General features: G+C 46.2%; 1 protein-coding gene across 1 annotated transcript; it reads right to left on the bottom strand.

Moving 5' to 3' along the window:
* Nucleotides 1–2585: 2585 nt before the first annotated feature.
* LOC8026298 (toll-like receptor 9) lies at nucleotides 2586–16515 on the bottom strand. The gene is given in 4 exon segments (XM_029975417.4): nucleotides 2586–2937; nucleotides 2940–3023; nucleotides 13727–13875; nucleotides 15531–16515. Coding segments are annotated over 4 exon segments (903 nt in total). The 5' UTR covers nucleotides 16169–16515; the 3' UTR covers nucleotides 2586–2905.
* Between the last annotated feature and the right edge of the window lie 447 nt (nucleotides 16516–16962).

Raw genomic sequence — 16962 nt, 5'->3', positions numbered from 1 at the left:
CGGTCGTTGCGTAACCTGTTACTTCATTTTACAAGAAAACGCCGGCGGCATGCAGGGACAACAATCGATAAAATTAGAGTAAAAACGCAGGCGAGCTGGCGCACATCCATAATGAGAAACCTTCAGACCAAGAAACAGAAGGGACAACACAGTCTCCTTTATTAGACGGTGTTGTCCTTGTCCCTTCTGTTCCTTGGTCTTAAGGTTTCTCATTATGGATGGACAACAATCAGTTGCAGCAAAGTGAGCCCACCTAAGCTTGCATCTGCTACCTTCTTCGGATTTTCTGTCGTTCTTTTTCTTGTTCTTAAAGGGACACTGACACCCCCCAAAATTTTTTTTTTTTAATTTTTTGTTAGGCGCTTTATTATGGTGTCGGAGGACTACCCAATTAATATTTTGCAATAGAGTATCGTATTTTTTTAATAAAGCCAAAAGACGCAACTGCTCGAAAACGAAAACGAAACCCGACGGAGGTAGGAGGAGTGGAGAGAAGAGAGTTAGTGGCGGAAGTCACGTGGCTACAACCGACCGTGTTTTTTTTTTTTTTCTTTCTTTTTTTTTTTTTCTTTTTTCCGTAGCAGACGACATGCTGCGTACGGGAACTGTTCGCCGTGGGATTCTTTTGCAGTTATGTATGTTCCGCTCGTTGTTCTGTACTCCAAGATGAGTTATTTTGTACATTGAGGAGTTAGAGATGATTAGTGAGTGCCCGTGGTGAATTTTGATCGGCTCCGAAAAGAATACACCCAAGATGTTGCGTGAAGAGCTGGCTCACATGTCCTGCGTCCGAAACAGAAGTGGCTTTGTGCGACAGAGTTTCCGAAAGATCAACGGGATCGGGACCAATGGCTGGCTGCAATTCCTGTAGACCATTTACGGGCACCTCGGAAAGCGGACGCTACCTGATTTATATGCTCCTTGCATTTTGTGGGAAGCGATTACATTGAGTTCGCTAGTGTCAAAAAGGAAATCCCATACCATTTGATTCAGCGACGTGTCGTCCACGACATTTGTTTCTTATTTTTTTTCAGTAATAATTGTAATAAAAAAAAAAAGAAACGTAAACATCAAAAAATATTTGAAAAAAAAAAAAAAAAAAAAGTTCTGCGGGGGGTTGAACCCGGTCCTACCGCTTGTTAGGCGGACGTCTTTCCCACTGAGCTACTGGGGCATATCGAAAACTGGGGGATCTCTTTCCTTAGTAATAATTTAGCCGATAAACTGTAAGTTGAAAAGTTTGCTGCCGATTTTCCTCTAGAAAAAGCACTCCCGGGTCGAAATCATGATGCAGCACGCATTGGCGACATTCTCACCTAGTAAAGAAATCGTACGCGTGCATATTCAACTCGAAATAGACACGTCGCGCTTGGCGTTTGCGCGAGCGATGTCTTCAGCCACGAGAAGGGAGCGACGGCTCGGCGACGTCTTCGTGCAAATCGGCTTGGTGGTCGGGCGTTTCGTACGGGATGAATACCAATTCTTTTGACCAGTCCCAAATTTATCTTTTAAAGGCAGACAAAATTCGCCGGTACCGCGAACGACAGTTCTGAAATAGAGGTCCCACGCCCGTCGTCCGCTGCCATCGCCGTCCCTGCGAGTCCCACGATACGCGAAACGACGCACGCACAAAATGCTTCCGGTTGTCTGTGGAACTTTTTTTTTTTTTCAATCAACGTATTTGCAGCTTTTTAGAAGCCACAAAAAATGGGTTTCATATTTTTTTTCTATTTTTAATATTGAGTGTGTGCCTTCAGTGACCCACGACTTTGATTAAATTTGGTGGTCGCATCGATACCTTAGAAAACGGCCCGTGACCGCGGAAAAGAGAGTGAGCGAGACTCGAACCAGCCAGTTCTTGATCGGCGGTTTTCGGGCGGAAAGAAACCGAATTTCGAGCCGCAAATTCTGTTCTGGGTAGTTGAGCTATCATATGTCACGTACAACTAAAGACCTCGGCGAGCATAAATACCCTGTCAGTGTCCCTTTAAGCTCAGGATCGATGTCACTGCTCACGATCTGCGAGGCTCCAGTTCAGTCTTTGCCCCGGGGGTTTCGCGTTCGAGCCTTCACAACCCCGTATAATCAACCGACGCGACCGAACGGATGCAACTGAAAAGTTAGAGCTAGGTCCGGCCACTACACCGTGCATGCGCACCCTCGAGTGAAAGGAACATGCCTAGCACGCTTCTGTCGATTTCCGCTAAGCTCTGCCGAATTCTATGCTGCAACTTCGGCGGAGTTCGACGCATTCCACGGGGCGGGCACTGCTAAAATTCGGCGAGCGGAAGATAAACTTAAGCCAGGACTGCGAGCATGAAGTCCGCACTCCAATCCTGCGACCTGGATTTACCATTAGCCTTCGTATCCGTGGCTGGCTGAAGAGCGGCGCAATAGACAACCGGGTGTCGTCGTACCTAGGAAAAAAAACACCGCTGCAACATACCTGATACCTTGTGGGGGCGAGCGGCCAGTCCCATGCCAGCTGCCTCAATGTTACTCTTGTATCAGGCATTCGGCCTTCGCACTGTTTCTCTCGGTCACAGCGAGGCCCCGTTTTGACAGGTTTCGGGGCGGACTCAAGGTTGTAAAAAACGAACAACATTTATTATCCGGGGGTAATTTCCTGGTCTTGAAAGTGCGCGCAGTCAGTAGAGTAATAGAGGCCCAAGGCCGCTTGTTCGGGCACCGACTTCAGGAGCAGCGCGTTCACGACTTGATCCTGCCTCATGCACAATGGAGTAGGCGAGCGGTTGTTGTTCGCCCCGACCAAAACATTGTCCTCCGGTCGTTCGGTGCCAGTCCTGGACGAGGCCGGAGCCCCGGGATAGCAGTTTATGTACATGCAGTGCCGGCGGTAGCAAGTCAAGTACTCTGAGCGCATTGCAGGTCCGCCTCCGTGACGTCACTCAGAGAGGCGTTGCGGTCCTTGAGTTCAGCGGGGCTTGAGCAGGCTGCGTGTCTCCAGATATCCGGGAACGACAGCAGAAACCGCAGTTGGCAGTCGCAATGCAGCGGATTACCTGCACCAAGAAGGTCGCCCAAATAATTAGCGTTCCACAGGCGAGCTCAGACGCAGTGCTGTAGTGGCCGCCACGAATATACCGCCACAGTCATAATATATAAGGAGGCGCAGTGCGGCTCAAAAACTAATGTTGTGTGACGTAAGAAATTTGTCTTTCGGAGCAGAGGTGTTGACTAAAGTGCAAGTAAGAGGGGAATAAAATATCCTAATATCTTGGCGCTTAGCACCATGCCAAGGTGGCGCCCACTTTCCAAGCTTCGTTTATTTCCTCGAAAAACGTTTCACAACAGAACGTATTTCGGACAATGGCTGCTGCCAATACATGGTGCGGATCTCCAAAAATCCAGTTTGCCGCCCGCTTCTCCGCTCTCTTTTATGGTTGACGGTCAATCTGGTGGCGAACAGGATTTCCACATATAGAGAAAAATATAGAAGAAGACATCTGTCCTGCCCCAGTCAAGGAGAAATAATTGATGCGATGTGCCAGTCTCCAGAATTGAAACGAACGTAGGGTGATTCTGGGCCATCGTGCCCCTGACAATCTACAGCGGGGTTGAGCAAGCCTTTCTGGTCGGCGACTTTAATCAGGCAAGTTTTTTTTTTTAAATGGGGGTGTTTTAGTTATGCAAAAATATGAGTGAGATTCACCATAGTGTGAGCCCCACTGCGGGACGCAAACTACCAGAGATAGTCAGCACAATGGCATAGTGTTTGAAAATGATCCTTAGCTCGAACAGCCGCAGTTTTTGAGATCTAATGTCACTACCAACTCTTGACTCAGGCCTCTGTTGAGCATAGAAGGTCGGAACCACTTCGATCTAGTGCAAAGTCGATTAGAATGCGAACAAGTCGACAGCCGGAATTGCAGCAACAAGAGATTATATTAAATTTTTAGTGATTTCTACGTGTACTCTGGAAAGATATGCGGCGAGCAGTGAATATGTTTCCGTGTATGCAGACAAAAGTGCGCTTGAAAGAGTGCGACGCAGCGTCTTATTCTAAATTGCATGCTAAGAAAATGTTTATGAAGGCGACATGCTGTCGCGTAAAACCATGATGCGCTCTAAACCATAGACCATGAGGAGAGTCAAGCACATTTTCCTTTGTCGAATTTGCAAGATAACAATTTGTGAGAGCAAGCATTAAGACTACACCACTCTCAGGGACTCATTTAAATTATGTACACAACGTCAGTGATGCAGTAACATAACGACATCTTGGTAAAAGGTATTTGTTAAGAACGAACAGTAGGTCTTACAAACGTTACCAAGTAATATCCCTAAAATCATCATCATCATCTCTTTATTTTTTGTCATGATAAAACACACAAATTGTGAAAAAATGTGCCTTATCAAAATACATAACGGGTGTTTCGAATATCATCAATTAAGACATAAAAAGAGCTGGTTCACGCTGCACGTGTCGAAACAGCTCAGCATTGTTCGAAGTCCTATTGAGCAAGTCGAGATATTTTCGCTATGTTCGAAATTTGCTAATTAACACGGATTAATTAGCTGACTTTTCGTACATTAATTTAAACGCAAACCATTTAATACTATAGTTATAGAGCGTGTTCACAAATAGCCCTTCGTGTCTTTTTAATAAAGGTAACCATCGTGTGTGTCATTATTTTGGGCCATAAAGAAAGGGCGCCAGATATAATATCCTTCCTCCATGACAAAGGTCACTCAATCGCAGCTTTCTATCGGGTAGTCCATGGTACGTTGCATTTACTCAGCTCAAACGTGAACTAAGTTGTACAACGACCAGACGCTTAGTTAGCGCATCTCTGCGGCACGGGCCAGTGTTATGCTTGAAGCAGCCTTGAAAAGCAAAGTAGACGTGCCAGGGGTGGAGCCTGTAGATCTGTTTCTAAAGGTACCGGAGAAGCTGTCCCATTAAATTTGAGCTCTAAAGGTGCATAAGAATCGCAGAACTACATACTTTTTAGACCATTTTAATAAGCCGTATCTACAGCACGATGCTGTGGTTCGTTCTACACAAATTCTCAGAAATAATTTGGACCTGAGTCCGTCTTTTTTACAAGAAGTACGGCTATGAATTAAGGTGGCGATGCAGGCGAGTTGGTTCATGACTTGAGAAATTGGGAACAGCGCACAAAAATGACGAGGACTACGAGAGTAGAGCACAGGACAAGCGCTCACTATCAACTGAAGTTTTATTAAAAACGGCTCAAACAAGAAAACACCACAAAGCCAACCAACGCCGCAACAACCAACGGCCGTGTCGCTCACCATGCATCTATAAAATCGATTTTTTTTTGGTAAAGATAAACCGAACGCTGGCTGACGCAGTGCCCCGAGCCAGCTTTTTCGATAGCATGCGCCTCCACACCTCTCTTTGCACTTCTGTTCGCCCCCTTCCAATGATTATGGTATCTTTGAAGACGGGGTGACACAAGCAGTCTATGCAGCGTACGTATAAGTGTCCTCCTGTCATTGACCGCAGGGAAAGGGCATGACAGGAGGACTTATGCGTACACTGCAGAGACTGCTTGTGTCACCCCGTCTTCAAAGATACCATAATCATTGGCAGGGGGCCAACAAAAGTGCAAAGAGAGGCACCGGAGGTGCATGCTGCCGAAAAAGCTGGCTCGGGGCACAGCGTCAGCCAGCCTTCGGTTTATCTTCACAAAACAGAGATCGATTTTATAGATGCATGGTGAGCGACACGGCGGTTGGTTGTTTTAGCGTTGGTTGGCTTTGTGGTGTTTTCTTGTTTGAGTTGTTTTTAATAAAACTTCAGTTGATAGTCAGCGCTTGTCTCGTGCTCTGCTCTCGTTGTCCTCGTCTTTTTTGCGCGCTGTTCCCAATTTCTCAAACACGGTATGACTATTTAGAACATCACCTTCTGCTTTCCAAAGCAGATGTGAATTATGTCAACAAAGAGTGACCAACTTCGAGGAATTTCCGCCAACGCCGAGGCAAGTGTTAAAAGTGCGAGCCGTACGGAATATGTTTAACGCTTGACCCTCCCCGCGAGGATCGGCATGTCCCTGTGACTAAGCAGGAGAGTCAGTGCTCCGTGATTATTTTGGCTGCTTTCTTCCCACTGTCTTTTACTTTGGGCCTGAAGACCCATAAAGAACGCAGCGTTTTGCTTTCCTTGCCTCGCGTATAAATTGCGCGTTACGTGGGCTGGAGGACATCGCCAAGCATCTTGACATTTTGACTTTTTTTTTTCTGATAAGCACATCTTTGCCATTTGTTGGGCGTGCTTGCGCGCTTGCCGCATGCCGAATTAAGGGGGAACACAAAAAGGTGTTGTGGAGGCTTGCAGCGACAACATCGTCTTCCCCGCACCACGCTCCCCCGAGCCGCGGAGGAGGCTGGCACGCACCGGGGATACCCGACACCAGGTCGGGGGGCCCGGATGCGGGCCAGACGGCCAGGCCTCCGTGAGGGTAGACTAAACAACTCAAGTTGTCCCCACGGGAAGAGAGAAGAGAGGAGAAGAGGGCGAACGCCTTGCGAGCAGCGCCCGGTTAGGGCGCATGAACATTTCTCGCAGTTTTAATCTCGTCATTCTTGTGTAGTCCTTCAGAAAACTAAACGTGTTCAGTAGAACATTAAATGTATCTACGGTGCTAATTCAGGCAGGCGGAAGTAGGCTACCTTGTGCAGACCCTCAATCGAGGATACCGGTGCCATTTGGAGGGGTGGCGGCTCTTAAAGGCCGCCGTACAGTTCGCGCTTTCCACTTTTTTTGCGTTTCCTCCTCTCCTGCCCTCCTTTCCTCCCTTCACCTCCCTCCGCCACCTGTTTACCGCCCTCCCCCGAGGGGCCAACACGGAGAATGGATTAGGAGACGCCTCCGTTAATCCGGCTTAACCCGCCGAAGAGTGGGCCTGCTGCTTGACTAAAAATTATTTCGCTGCTCGAAAAAGAAGAAAAAAGAAAAAAACGCCACGGGCAGCGACCGAACGCGCTTTGCCGGATGTGCAACGCTCCGTCCACTTTGAACAAGCTGGTATGCATTTAACATTTTTCGAAGCGCGGCAGGTTTAGTGTAGGTCCTATCATGTGGTCTTGCAAGACCTCCCTCTCCGCCACAAGCTAGCCAATAATTCAAGGACATAACGACGGCAGCGTATTCAAACAGTGTAAAATAAAATGTATATAATATTTACAAGAACACTATTGTCTTCACTGCTTGGCTTTCAAATTTTTAGTGCTGCAAATAATCGTAATCAGTATATTTTTATGATTGAAGACCCCTCGTCGTGCATCGAACCCAAGATTACGCTGACGTGAAACATGATTCGGCGCAAGAGCAGCTGAAGTCACCGTAAACTTTTTTTTTTTTTTTTTCAACGTGGATTCTGCTTTTTAATCTAGCTGAGGTACCACTGGCAGAACACGAATAGCATACTTTCATCTGAAAACTCATATAGCTGGTTGAGCGAATGCAATACTATCGCATTCGTTGAAGCTCGATTTGTTGATTCGAACTTCAACGAATCACACGCACCCATTTTCCCTATTCTGGTTTACCAAGTCATAGTCGTTCCCTCACGATCGAATACGAGTACAAGTAACGGCAGTTTATGCAATGTTGACGTTGCACAGCCGTGATCGCACGGTTTTTAGAAGCGCTATAGAACGAGCACAAGCGTCGAATTTTGGTACACTGATTGATTTCTGTCTCCCCGCCGTGACGCCACACGAGAAAAGCGATTTCGTTCTGTCTGTGAAATTAGGAACACAGAAATCAAGATATAATCCCGGTAATAAAACAAAGCGAAATGGACCTTTGAAGCCAACACCCAACCGTTCGCGAGGTGACTAGGCAAAAGCATATATTACCTCCGTGCCTTTACCGTCTGCACGCCGCCAGAGAGAGTCATACGAACTCATTTGCGCTATTATCAACACGATTGCGTTTGCAAGCCGGTAGTTTGACTCGGCTGGGATTCGTCCCTTCTGGCTTTCATAGCTATCTATGAAACCAGAAAGGTAGATACTTTTCTACGTTGGGTGGGTTTGCCCTGGGCCTCCAGTTATTTACGGCCAAAATCACACTGGAGGCGCTTCAGCAATGTTCACTCTGGTCGACACAAGTGCTTTCTAAAAAATGCCCGTCGTCTACCTTCCCAAAAGATACTTAAAGAGCCAATCAGAGAGACCGACGGATAACGAGGCCGAAATTATGCTTATACCTCAAAAAAATTATAACACACATTTGGCCTCGTCATTCTCAAACTGGCTGCCGGACGAAATTCTCTATGCAAATTGAAAGCCCGGGTTGGTAATAGTAACATAAGATGCGTACGGCAGAATTTCCTGCCATAAATAAAATGATTTGGCTGACGCCAAAGTAACGCGAAATAGGTTCAAAGAGTTTTGCGAAAAGGAGCGTAAACCGAAAAAAAGGAAAAAAAAAAAAAGACAAGAAAAGGAGAAATAAGAAAAAAATCTCGTGACGTGGCCAAAAAAAAAAAAATTTCTGTTCATGTGATTTTTCATGTCACGTGACCGAACAAAAAAAGAAGTAAAAGAAATAAAAAAGAACACAAGAAAAAAACACCCACTGCCCGGTTTGGAAGCTAGGCTCTCTTGATCGTGCAACTACGCGCATAACTTTTTTTTTTCTTCTTTCTTTATTGCAAGTTCCGCCAACATAATCCTGCCTGTAATGCTCACATATTCTCACAACATAGAAGAAAGCTTAGGTGCCTTCGTATTTTTCATGCATGTGTTATTTTTATTTGTGGCGAGAGTTCACGTTCCAGAATGCTTTTAGAGTTTTGGAGCAAAACGAGTTTTCTTCGTCCGAGTCACCTTCTAGAACCAGTAGACCGCACTGGGTCGTCCGGCTAATCAAGCAGCTATTTTCAAATTCTCTGACGTGCCCGTCCTCGCATCCGAGGTCGCCGTTTGACAAGCTTATCTTTTGTTCCACCTGGTAGCCGGAACCCCCACGGGAGCTTTGTTCCGTCCCCACTCCCTCTCGAGAGGATAGCTCGCCCTGAGGCTAATCCCACTCTCTAGACGCTCTTTCTATTCAACGCTGACCGTTTCCCTCCTCGTCCCCCACCTTCGGGAGTGAAGGTTCTTCCCTGCAGAACGTCCCGTTTGTACAGCGGCCTTTAACCATCTGAGTGCACCCATGCAGTCAAGGAAATGGATATTCGCTCATTTCTCTGTCTTACGGGGTAGTACCAACAATACATTACGAACTACTAGATTTCTAGGCTCTCACTGATAGTTTGCGAGACGCTGAGTAAGCCTATCTGGAGATAAACTCAGAAAGACATCGCTTGTGCTCTAGAGAATCGCTCTCCTGTGAGCCTGTTTTGTCGTCACCTGGCTTCAACTAGTCATATGTTGTCCAGTGAAACGCGTCCAGTGCTTGGCGCAGTGCTCGACTATACTTTCTTTCATCCTTAGTCAGGACGCAGCCGACGCTTTAACCCGATGGAACCAATCAAAACAACGTTGAAAGTGCAATGTCATGATGTTCGTCAAGTGTCTGTACGTGCTCTATCATCGCTGAACCAATCATATACAGGAAGAATCCAGTGAGAATCGTGTTTTTTACTCAGATTGATTGGTCCCGTCATCTCGGAGCGTTGACTGCGTTTGGGATTAAATTGAAACTACGCATGGATGAACGAGGACACGACAGCGAGCACACCCAGTGATGTTTATCAAACCTATTCTACGAGGTGTGATCAAAAGGCTCCTGGACTGATTTTGTAGCGTAAAAAGAGAGGGCAGCACAGTGATGGGCGCGGAGCAGCTGAGGGAAAAGACCTTCGTGCATCGTTAAATCCTAAAACTTCGCTCTGTGAACATTTGGAGCTGCGCTACATGAGTTTTTGTGACCACGTGCACGAGCACAATTGCGATTTCATCATAGACTGCAAACTAAGGGGAAAGAAAACATCAATTCTACGTCGAACTCGGCAAATACAAAACAAAGACTTTTGAAATGATCCGGCAGGCTTGTGTTAAAAAGGAGTGAAATTCGCGAAGTGTTTTAAGTGGCACTTGCGCTTCAGGAATGACAGAACATCGCTGGAAGACGAAGAGCGGTATGGCGACCTTATCTGAACTCTCCTTGACTTCAGTGATGTTCTGCCATTCTTCAGGCTCGAGTGCGAGTCAAAACACCTCGCACACCTCGCACACCTTTAAACATACGCCATCTAAATTATCTCAAAGGTCTCTGTTTTAGATTTGCCGAGTTTTACGTAGAATTGATGTTCACTCTACCTTTGGTTTCCAGTCTATGGAGAGATCGTCATTATGCTCGTGCATGTGGTCAAAGAAACTCCTGTACCGCAGTTCCAACTGTTCACAGAGCGACGGCCTTTGGCTCCTGCGCCAACACCTCCCAGATAACAAAGCCGTAGTGCTGACAGAGATGACGTCATCACCGAAGGCCAACGCTGGGCACAGATTGTACACGACGATTCCATCAACGTTCGGCTCAAACTTCACTCGAATCCGAGCGCTGATGCAGCACTCGTGCCCATCTTTGCCCAGCTTTGGTCTTCACTGGAGACGCAAAAAGTGTCAGCACTACGGCCTTGTCTTGTAGGCGGTGTTGGCTGCGCGCACGTCACCGTACTGCCCACTCTTTTTACGCTACAAGATCAGTCCCGGAACTTTATGATCACACCTTATATGCGATACGTACACAGTATCACTCGCATAGTGAACGACCACAAATTTCTGGGCTTAAACAGATGGTATACTTTAAAAAAAAGGTACGAATGACACTGGCATCACACTCTTCACTGTATCTATGTCAGACTGACGCAATCTTCTTTTTATCCCACAGTTTAGGTTCTCTTGATATTGTCTTAACGGGTTTTCACCGAATTTCTAAGCGCAAAATGAATTAATTATTTCATAACAAAAGCTCCTAGTATTCTAGGCATTGATTAAATTCAGTCATGATGACGCCGCGTAGTTTCTTCTTACTGTTTTACCATTCTTCTGGTCTAGCAACATTGGTATTATAACATTTTGCTGGTGGTTAAATTAGAGTAACTATGCACTTATGCTGCTTTTTGTGTACGCCTTTTTGATTTATTGGTTTATAGTTAATATATTTTGTTTGTGGACACAGTTCCTCATGGGCTATCTATCCTTTGATAAAGATTTTGAAGACCTGTTTATGCTTTTGCCAGTGGCACACCATAGGCGTGTGCTCTCTTTGTCAGCGGCACTCAAAGGAAATTGTCTGTTTATTTTAGACCCACCCTGCTTGTGCCTGCGATGACCTCCAGTATATTATAAATGTATAAAGAAATAAGTTATCATGACTGCCCTCCCTTTCCTTTGCTACCGAATTCTTGTAAATTCACCAAGACTCGTAATTGCAGAAAAGTTCGACACGTCCTTTAAACGAGTTATTTTTTGCGAAATTCGCGACTTGGGTATTGATGCTAAAAATAAATGTTCCGAATATATTACTCCGTGGTGACGAAAAATTAACATACCACTCTCAATCGCGAAAGTTTGCGCGCGCTTAATATTCCTAAATCTCGCACTTCGCAAAGTTTCAGAAATATTCAGCCCGCAAAAATTAATTCGTTCACAGTATTCAGGCGCTTCTTTCCACTGAGCAGAGTATAGTCATAATTCAACATGCAATACTGAACCCAGTGCTGCCTGACCTATAGAAGTTACCTGTTGTCATCATCAAAGAGACCTTCCGGAGGAGCTGAATTAGTATTTCTACAGTGTGGACAGAATGCTGACTAAAACGTTTGAAGAGCCTGTCAGAAGCCGCTTCTAGTGCTTCGTAGTAATTAATATAGCTATTATGAGAGTGCAAGCACAAAAATCTCGCCAGCGGTGAAAGCAATACCATAGGATCAGATTCTTGGTATGGCATTTTAGTGAACGCGTTGAAGGACAATACTGAAATTCTCAGCAGGACATTAGAAAATAACATATTCACTCAAGCGGTATATAGCAGCCCGTACCCAGAGCTGTTTAAAGTAGTGAGTGTAATACGAAGATACAAGAATGGAGACACCCCACCATATTCAAACTGTTTATCAGTATCAGGGCTAAATAGTTTAAATACCCTTCTTGAAAAGCTTGTAGCAGCACGGTTTATCTCAAAATGAGTCAGAGTAGCGATGTGGGCGAGTTGGTTCATGCTTAGAAATAATGGAAACAGCGCGCAAACGACAAGGACGGGAGGAAAAGGAGTACACAGGACGAGCGCTGAACTGACAACTGAATATTTATTGAAAAGGACCCAACGACGAAAACACCCACAAATCCACGCTCAAAATGAGCGTGGATTTGCCAAATCAAATCAACAAACACTGCTGTTTTAACAATTAATCAATTTATTTTTTGCACTAAAACAACCTAATTTAAGTCGATATATTCCAGATATTCAAAAAAAAAGTTTTTGATAGGCCAATCGGAACATGCTAATAAATAATACGCAGAGATACGGCTTTCGCGGCTCTACACTAAATTATATTAAATAACGGCCTATGTCACGTTCCCGAATAGTAAGAATAGGAGATGAATTCTCCATAAGTAAGATTGTATCAACAGGAATACTTCGGGGTTCTGTACTGGACCAATACTGTTTTCTTTTACCAAAAAGAATTTCCCGAGCGCTGTTAGAAAACTGCTCGCTCTAATTAAACAGCGTTATTATCCATGGAAGATTCCAGAGAAATAATTCAAATGAAAATAAATTTTGAACCAAAGCACATAGAAAAGTTGTTTCTGTATAAGAAATTATATCTAAATGCACAAAAACAAATTGCATTGGTTTCTCTTGTTTTAAGGTACCCCGACTGAGGTACCTTAAAACAAGTTGGGTTGGGATAAACCTATTCAAAAGGTTGAGAGCGTAAAATATCTTAGAGTGGTTACTGACCGTTTTCAATGGGGAACTGCACATACAAGCCTTTTGTCAAATGCTAGTGCATAAATCTGCAGCTTGGTTAGAACTCTACAAAGCTAAAACACTCAGACTGAAATACTTTCGCACGACCTTTCAGTCACCTTCATTACTGTTTAAAATATCCGGGATTCGGTTTTTTTTTTTTTTTTTTCAAAGGTACTTTTAATTTGTAATAACACTACAGAAGAGCAATGCGGATTATAGCCAATGCATACTTTACTGTATGTAGGGCTTCATTATTTGAGATCCAACATACAATGTCGTTTAGCTCAATACATTATAAAACTTCTCCTATGAAGCACAACATTTTATTAACTAATAAATAATTACCACCATGGATATTTCAGTGATCGGGCAGGATCTCTGGAATTGTCCTGTTAAAAAATTTCAATACATCCTTATTTCTCAGCGTGTACGGGTAACGAAAGATATAATGTACGGAAACTAAAATATGAAGCGCTCTAGGCTACAGCAATCATAGAATCAAAACAGTCGTGGCAGCTCTTAAATACTTCTTTATGCATACGGCAGTAAGACGTTACCTTTATTTGTACTGCACGAACATGGGTGCCAAGACACCCTCGCAGTCATAATTACGTTTGTTATTGAATGCGTCCAAGACTAGCCAAATAGGCGACAGATACAGATACGTTGTGCACTAGTTTTATTACGTTTCAAAAGTGAATGAAAATTACTCGGTTGATGCTGAAGTTACTCCCATCATTATGCGCATCATGTTCGTATGTTTCACAATTTAATTGAATGGGAAGACGCTCAAGAAAGCCTTACCGAACAGACTGACGCGGGTGACAGTGGTCTGAAGCTGCCGCAAGCTCTCTTCCTCCAAGGTAGTGATGTGGTTGTGAGACAGGTCCAGTGTCCTAAGGGCCGGTAGCTCGTCACCAAAGTCCTTCGGTAGCAGCGTCAAGTTGTTGCCTCTGCATGACGATACGAAAAATTCAAATGGTCACTTGGTAGATTCGGTGACGCTTGGGAAGAGGGAAGACCGGGTGGGGAACTAAGTACGAAAGTTGTTTTCCCATTGCCTCAAACTTTGATATGCTGCGTTTTATGTTCGCGCCAGCAAACATGGCAATTCTTTCTCCCCTATTGTTCTACGGCATTTGACTCGCGCGTGTTGAATGTTTGACAGATATGGCAAGACCGAGCCATTTCAAGTATTTAACTTTCACTTAAATTTAGTTTTATCTGACGAAGACTTATGAGCTCCCCTTTCGCTTTCTCCAGAATAGACTTCATGAAGCGAATAAGCTGCGAATAAAAGCGATGTGTTTTGAGCGCCGGTATCCGCTTTGCGCGTGGCACCACAGCCGTGGTGCCACTCCCAAGAGCGACCATGCCGCCGGGTGACGTTTGTCGGTTTCTCGCCAAATATTTCCTCATTTAATTCTTCCCTTGTGGCTAGGGTACATCGCCATTTGCAATTGGCGTTACACGTAACATTTGTGTATAGCCTTAAATCGTACAATGAATGATATAAAACAGAACACACAGAAAATGTAGCGCTGTGTGGTACATAACAGGGCGAAATCTTCAAGTCACTGTGCCTCAAAATTAGTTTAACACATGAATAGACACGTCTCAACTAGGAACTGAACTTACAAGTCACCACATTATTATTTTTCCGAAGTTATTTCATTTTTATTGAACTGGCAACATTGAAAACGCGACGCCGAATGTAATTCGGGGCAGTGCGTACAGCTTGTTCCCAACAGTTACGAGAACTTTGATGGCGGGGAATGAATGCTGCAGAACAGGTACGTAGCCAGGGGGGGGGGGGGGGGGGGGGGGGGGAGCATAGGGCCCTCCCCCCGAAATCTTCTATTTTGCTGGGACCTTTTCTCCCCCTTCCACCTCATACAGCATTTTGTCACGAGCCCCCCCCTCGCCCCCACCCCTTCCCCTTCCCTTCTTCCCTTCTCCCGCCCCCACCCCCCCGAAACAAAATCCTGGCTACGTGCCTGCTGGAGAAGCTCGCGCCAGCAAAATGAAGAAAAGCGCTAAAGGTAATGTTTTTTTTTTTTTTTTTTTTTTTTTGTAGTTTACTTTTTTGACTAGACTGGAGAGCGCGGGAAAATTTGAATATTGGTTGTGGTATAACCTTCACTTGCTGTCTTGTCAGGAGCTATTTTGAATTTGTGACCTTAGAGATAATAAATAGCAGGCCGCAGGCCGGAAAGAGTAAAGCATGGACGTTAAGAAAATGTGTTAAGTTTGGGTAGCTCAAATACAACAAGAGTTTAATTAAGCGTTTGACAGATGGTGAGGTTTGACAGATGGTGAGGTCTGACAGATGGTGAGGACAGATGGTGAGGCCTTACCGTTCATTCAGTCTATCTTCTCCGAAAGGACACCTTAGAGGCTCGGACGCCACACCTCAGCTGTCGCTATGTTTCACCTTATGGATCGCCTAAGTGTTAACAATCTTTTTTTCAGGCGTAAGAAAACGTGGTTGGAGGAAATGTGGGCTTCGCAATGTGGACCCACTCTCTTGTAAGCGACGTAGTAGCACTTGTATTTAAATGCACGATACTTCGGCACAGTGTGCGGCAAAATAAACAAAGAAACTCACTGCAGTTCGAGGGTCGTGAGCGCGGCGGCTGGTTTGGGAAGCATGGACCTAAGGAAGACCGTGAGGTCGCTGTTCTGGACTGTGACCGCCTGGAGGTTGGGCAGGGCCCCGAGCCAGTCCTCGTCCACGTATCCGATTGTCGAGGAGTGCACGACCACATGACGCACGCTCGCGGGGAGCTGGCCGAAGTCCCGCGTCAGATTCACCAGGCTCAGGTTGGAGAGGCTGACGTTGATCAGGTTGCTCAGGTCCTTGAGGATGACCCAGGACTCCGGGAGGCTGCTGCCATCGCTGAAGGTGATGCTCTCGAGGGACGCCTCGAGGCCGGCGAAAGGGTTGGATTCGGCGAAGGCAAACGACGCAACGCTCACGTTGCTCAGTTCGAGCGAGGTGGCGCTCACGTCCACGAAGGCCCCCGACGGCAGGGCGTCGAGCCGCGAGTCCTTGAGCAGAAAGCTGAGCGTCGGGTGCGACAGCGGCCGCTGGATGAAGTGCTCGAAGTCGCTGGGGCTGCCGAAGTGCGAGCAGGTCACCGAGGCCGACGTGTTGCGGCTCGAGATGTGGCAGGACGGCGACGACGACGCGACTGCCCGCAGGCTCCACACGACCAAGCACAGCGTCAGTCCGCGTGGCGCCATGGTGCCAGACTGTCTGAAGAGGAGTAGATTGCGGCGCCCGAGATACGCGCCGGAAAGGTTACACCCTTGGCGGCCTGATAAGCGCCGGCCACTTCGCACGGGGAAATCCCGAACGCTCCTCGAAATGTTTCGCGCCGCGGGGCAATTGGGGCATGGAGACACTCGATCGCCCGTTTCCAAGCGCTGTTGAAACCGGCCCACGTCAACAGCCCCGATCGGTGGCGTAACTCTGACGCCCGCCCGAAAGAGCCTCCGAACCGCCGCTGCCCGGCTCGCTCGTTGACGCGGGCCCGCTGGCACGGCCGCAGTGGGGGACCTCGAGGACGCTGGACAGCCGCGCGGGGAACTTTCCGCCGAGTGCGTAGCCGGCGGCGTAGGGGGCTCCGGAGCTGTCAACGTCGGAGGGGCGTCGCGCTAGCGCCAAGTGACGGGAACCTGGCTCATTGCGAAAGCGGCGGCTCAGGTTCCCCTTCACAGGGTCGCGGTGTCTTCGAAGAAAAGGGGAGGACGGTGCAAGCTGGCGAAATCGCTGCATTGTCAAAGGCCAAATGGAGCAACAAGCAGTGTGAGAAACACTTGTTTTCACACTTCCTGAGTGACGTTTGTTTCTTTTATTTAATTCAATACATAGAAGCGAAAGTGGGCTCGTAATTGATTAAATTATTAAGTTTTAGCATGTCTGAAGCTTGGCAGGGAATGTACTTGAACACGACAAATTAAGTACTCAAATTGAATATACACCGTACCAGTCTCATTTGCAAAGGGCCCAAAACCAATAGCAGTGTTTCGTCATC

This window comes from Ixodes scapularis, unplaced genomic scaffold (assembly GCF_016920785.2).
Source record: "Ixodes scapularis isolate PalLabHiFi unplaced genomic scaffold, ASM1692078v2 PGA_scaffold0__279_contigs__length_252992795, whole genome shotgun sequence".
Lineage (NCBI taxonomy): Eukaryota > Metazoa > Arthropoda > Arachnida > Ixodida > Ixodidae > Ixodes > Ixodes scapularis.
The sequence above is the reverse complement of the archived record's forward strand: the minus strand, read 5'-3'. Positions and strand labels throughout refer to the sequence as shown.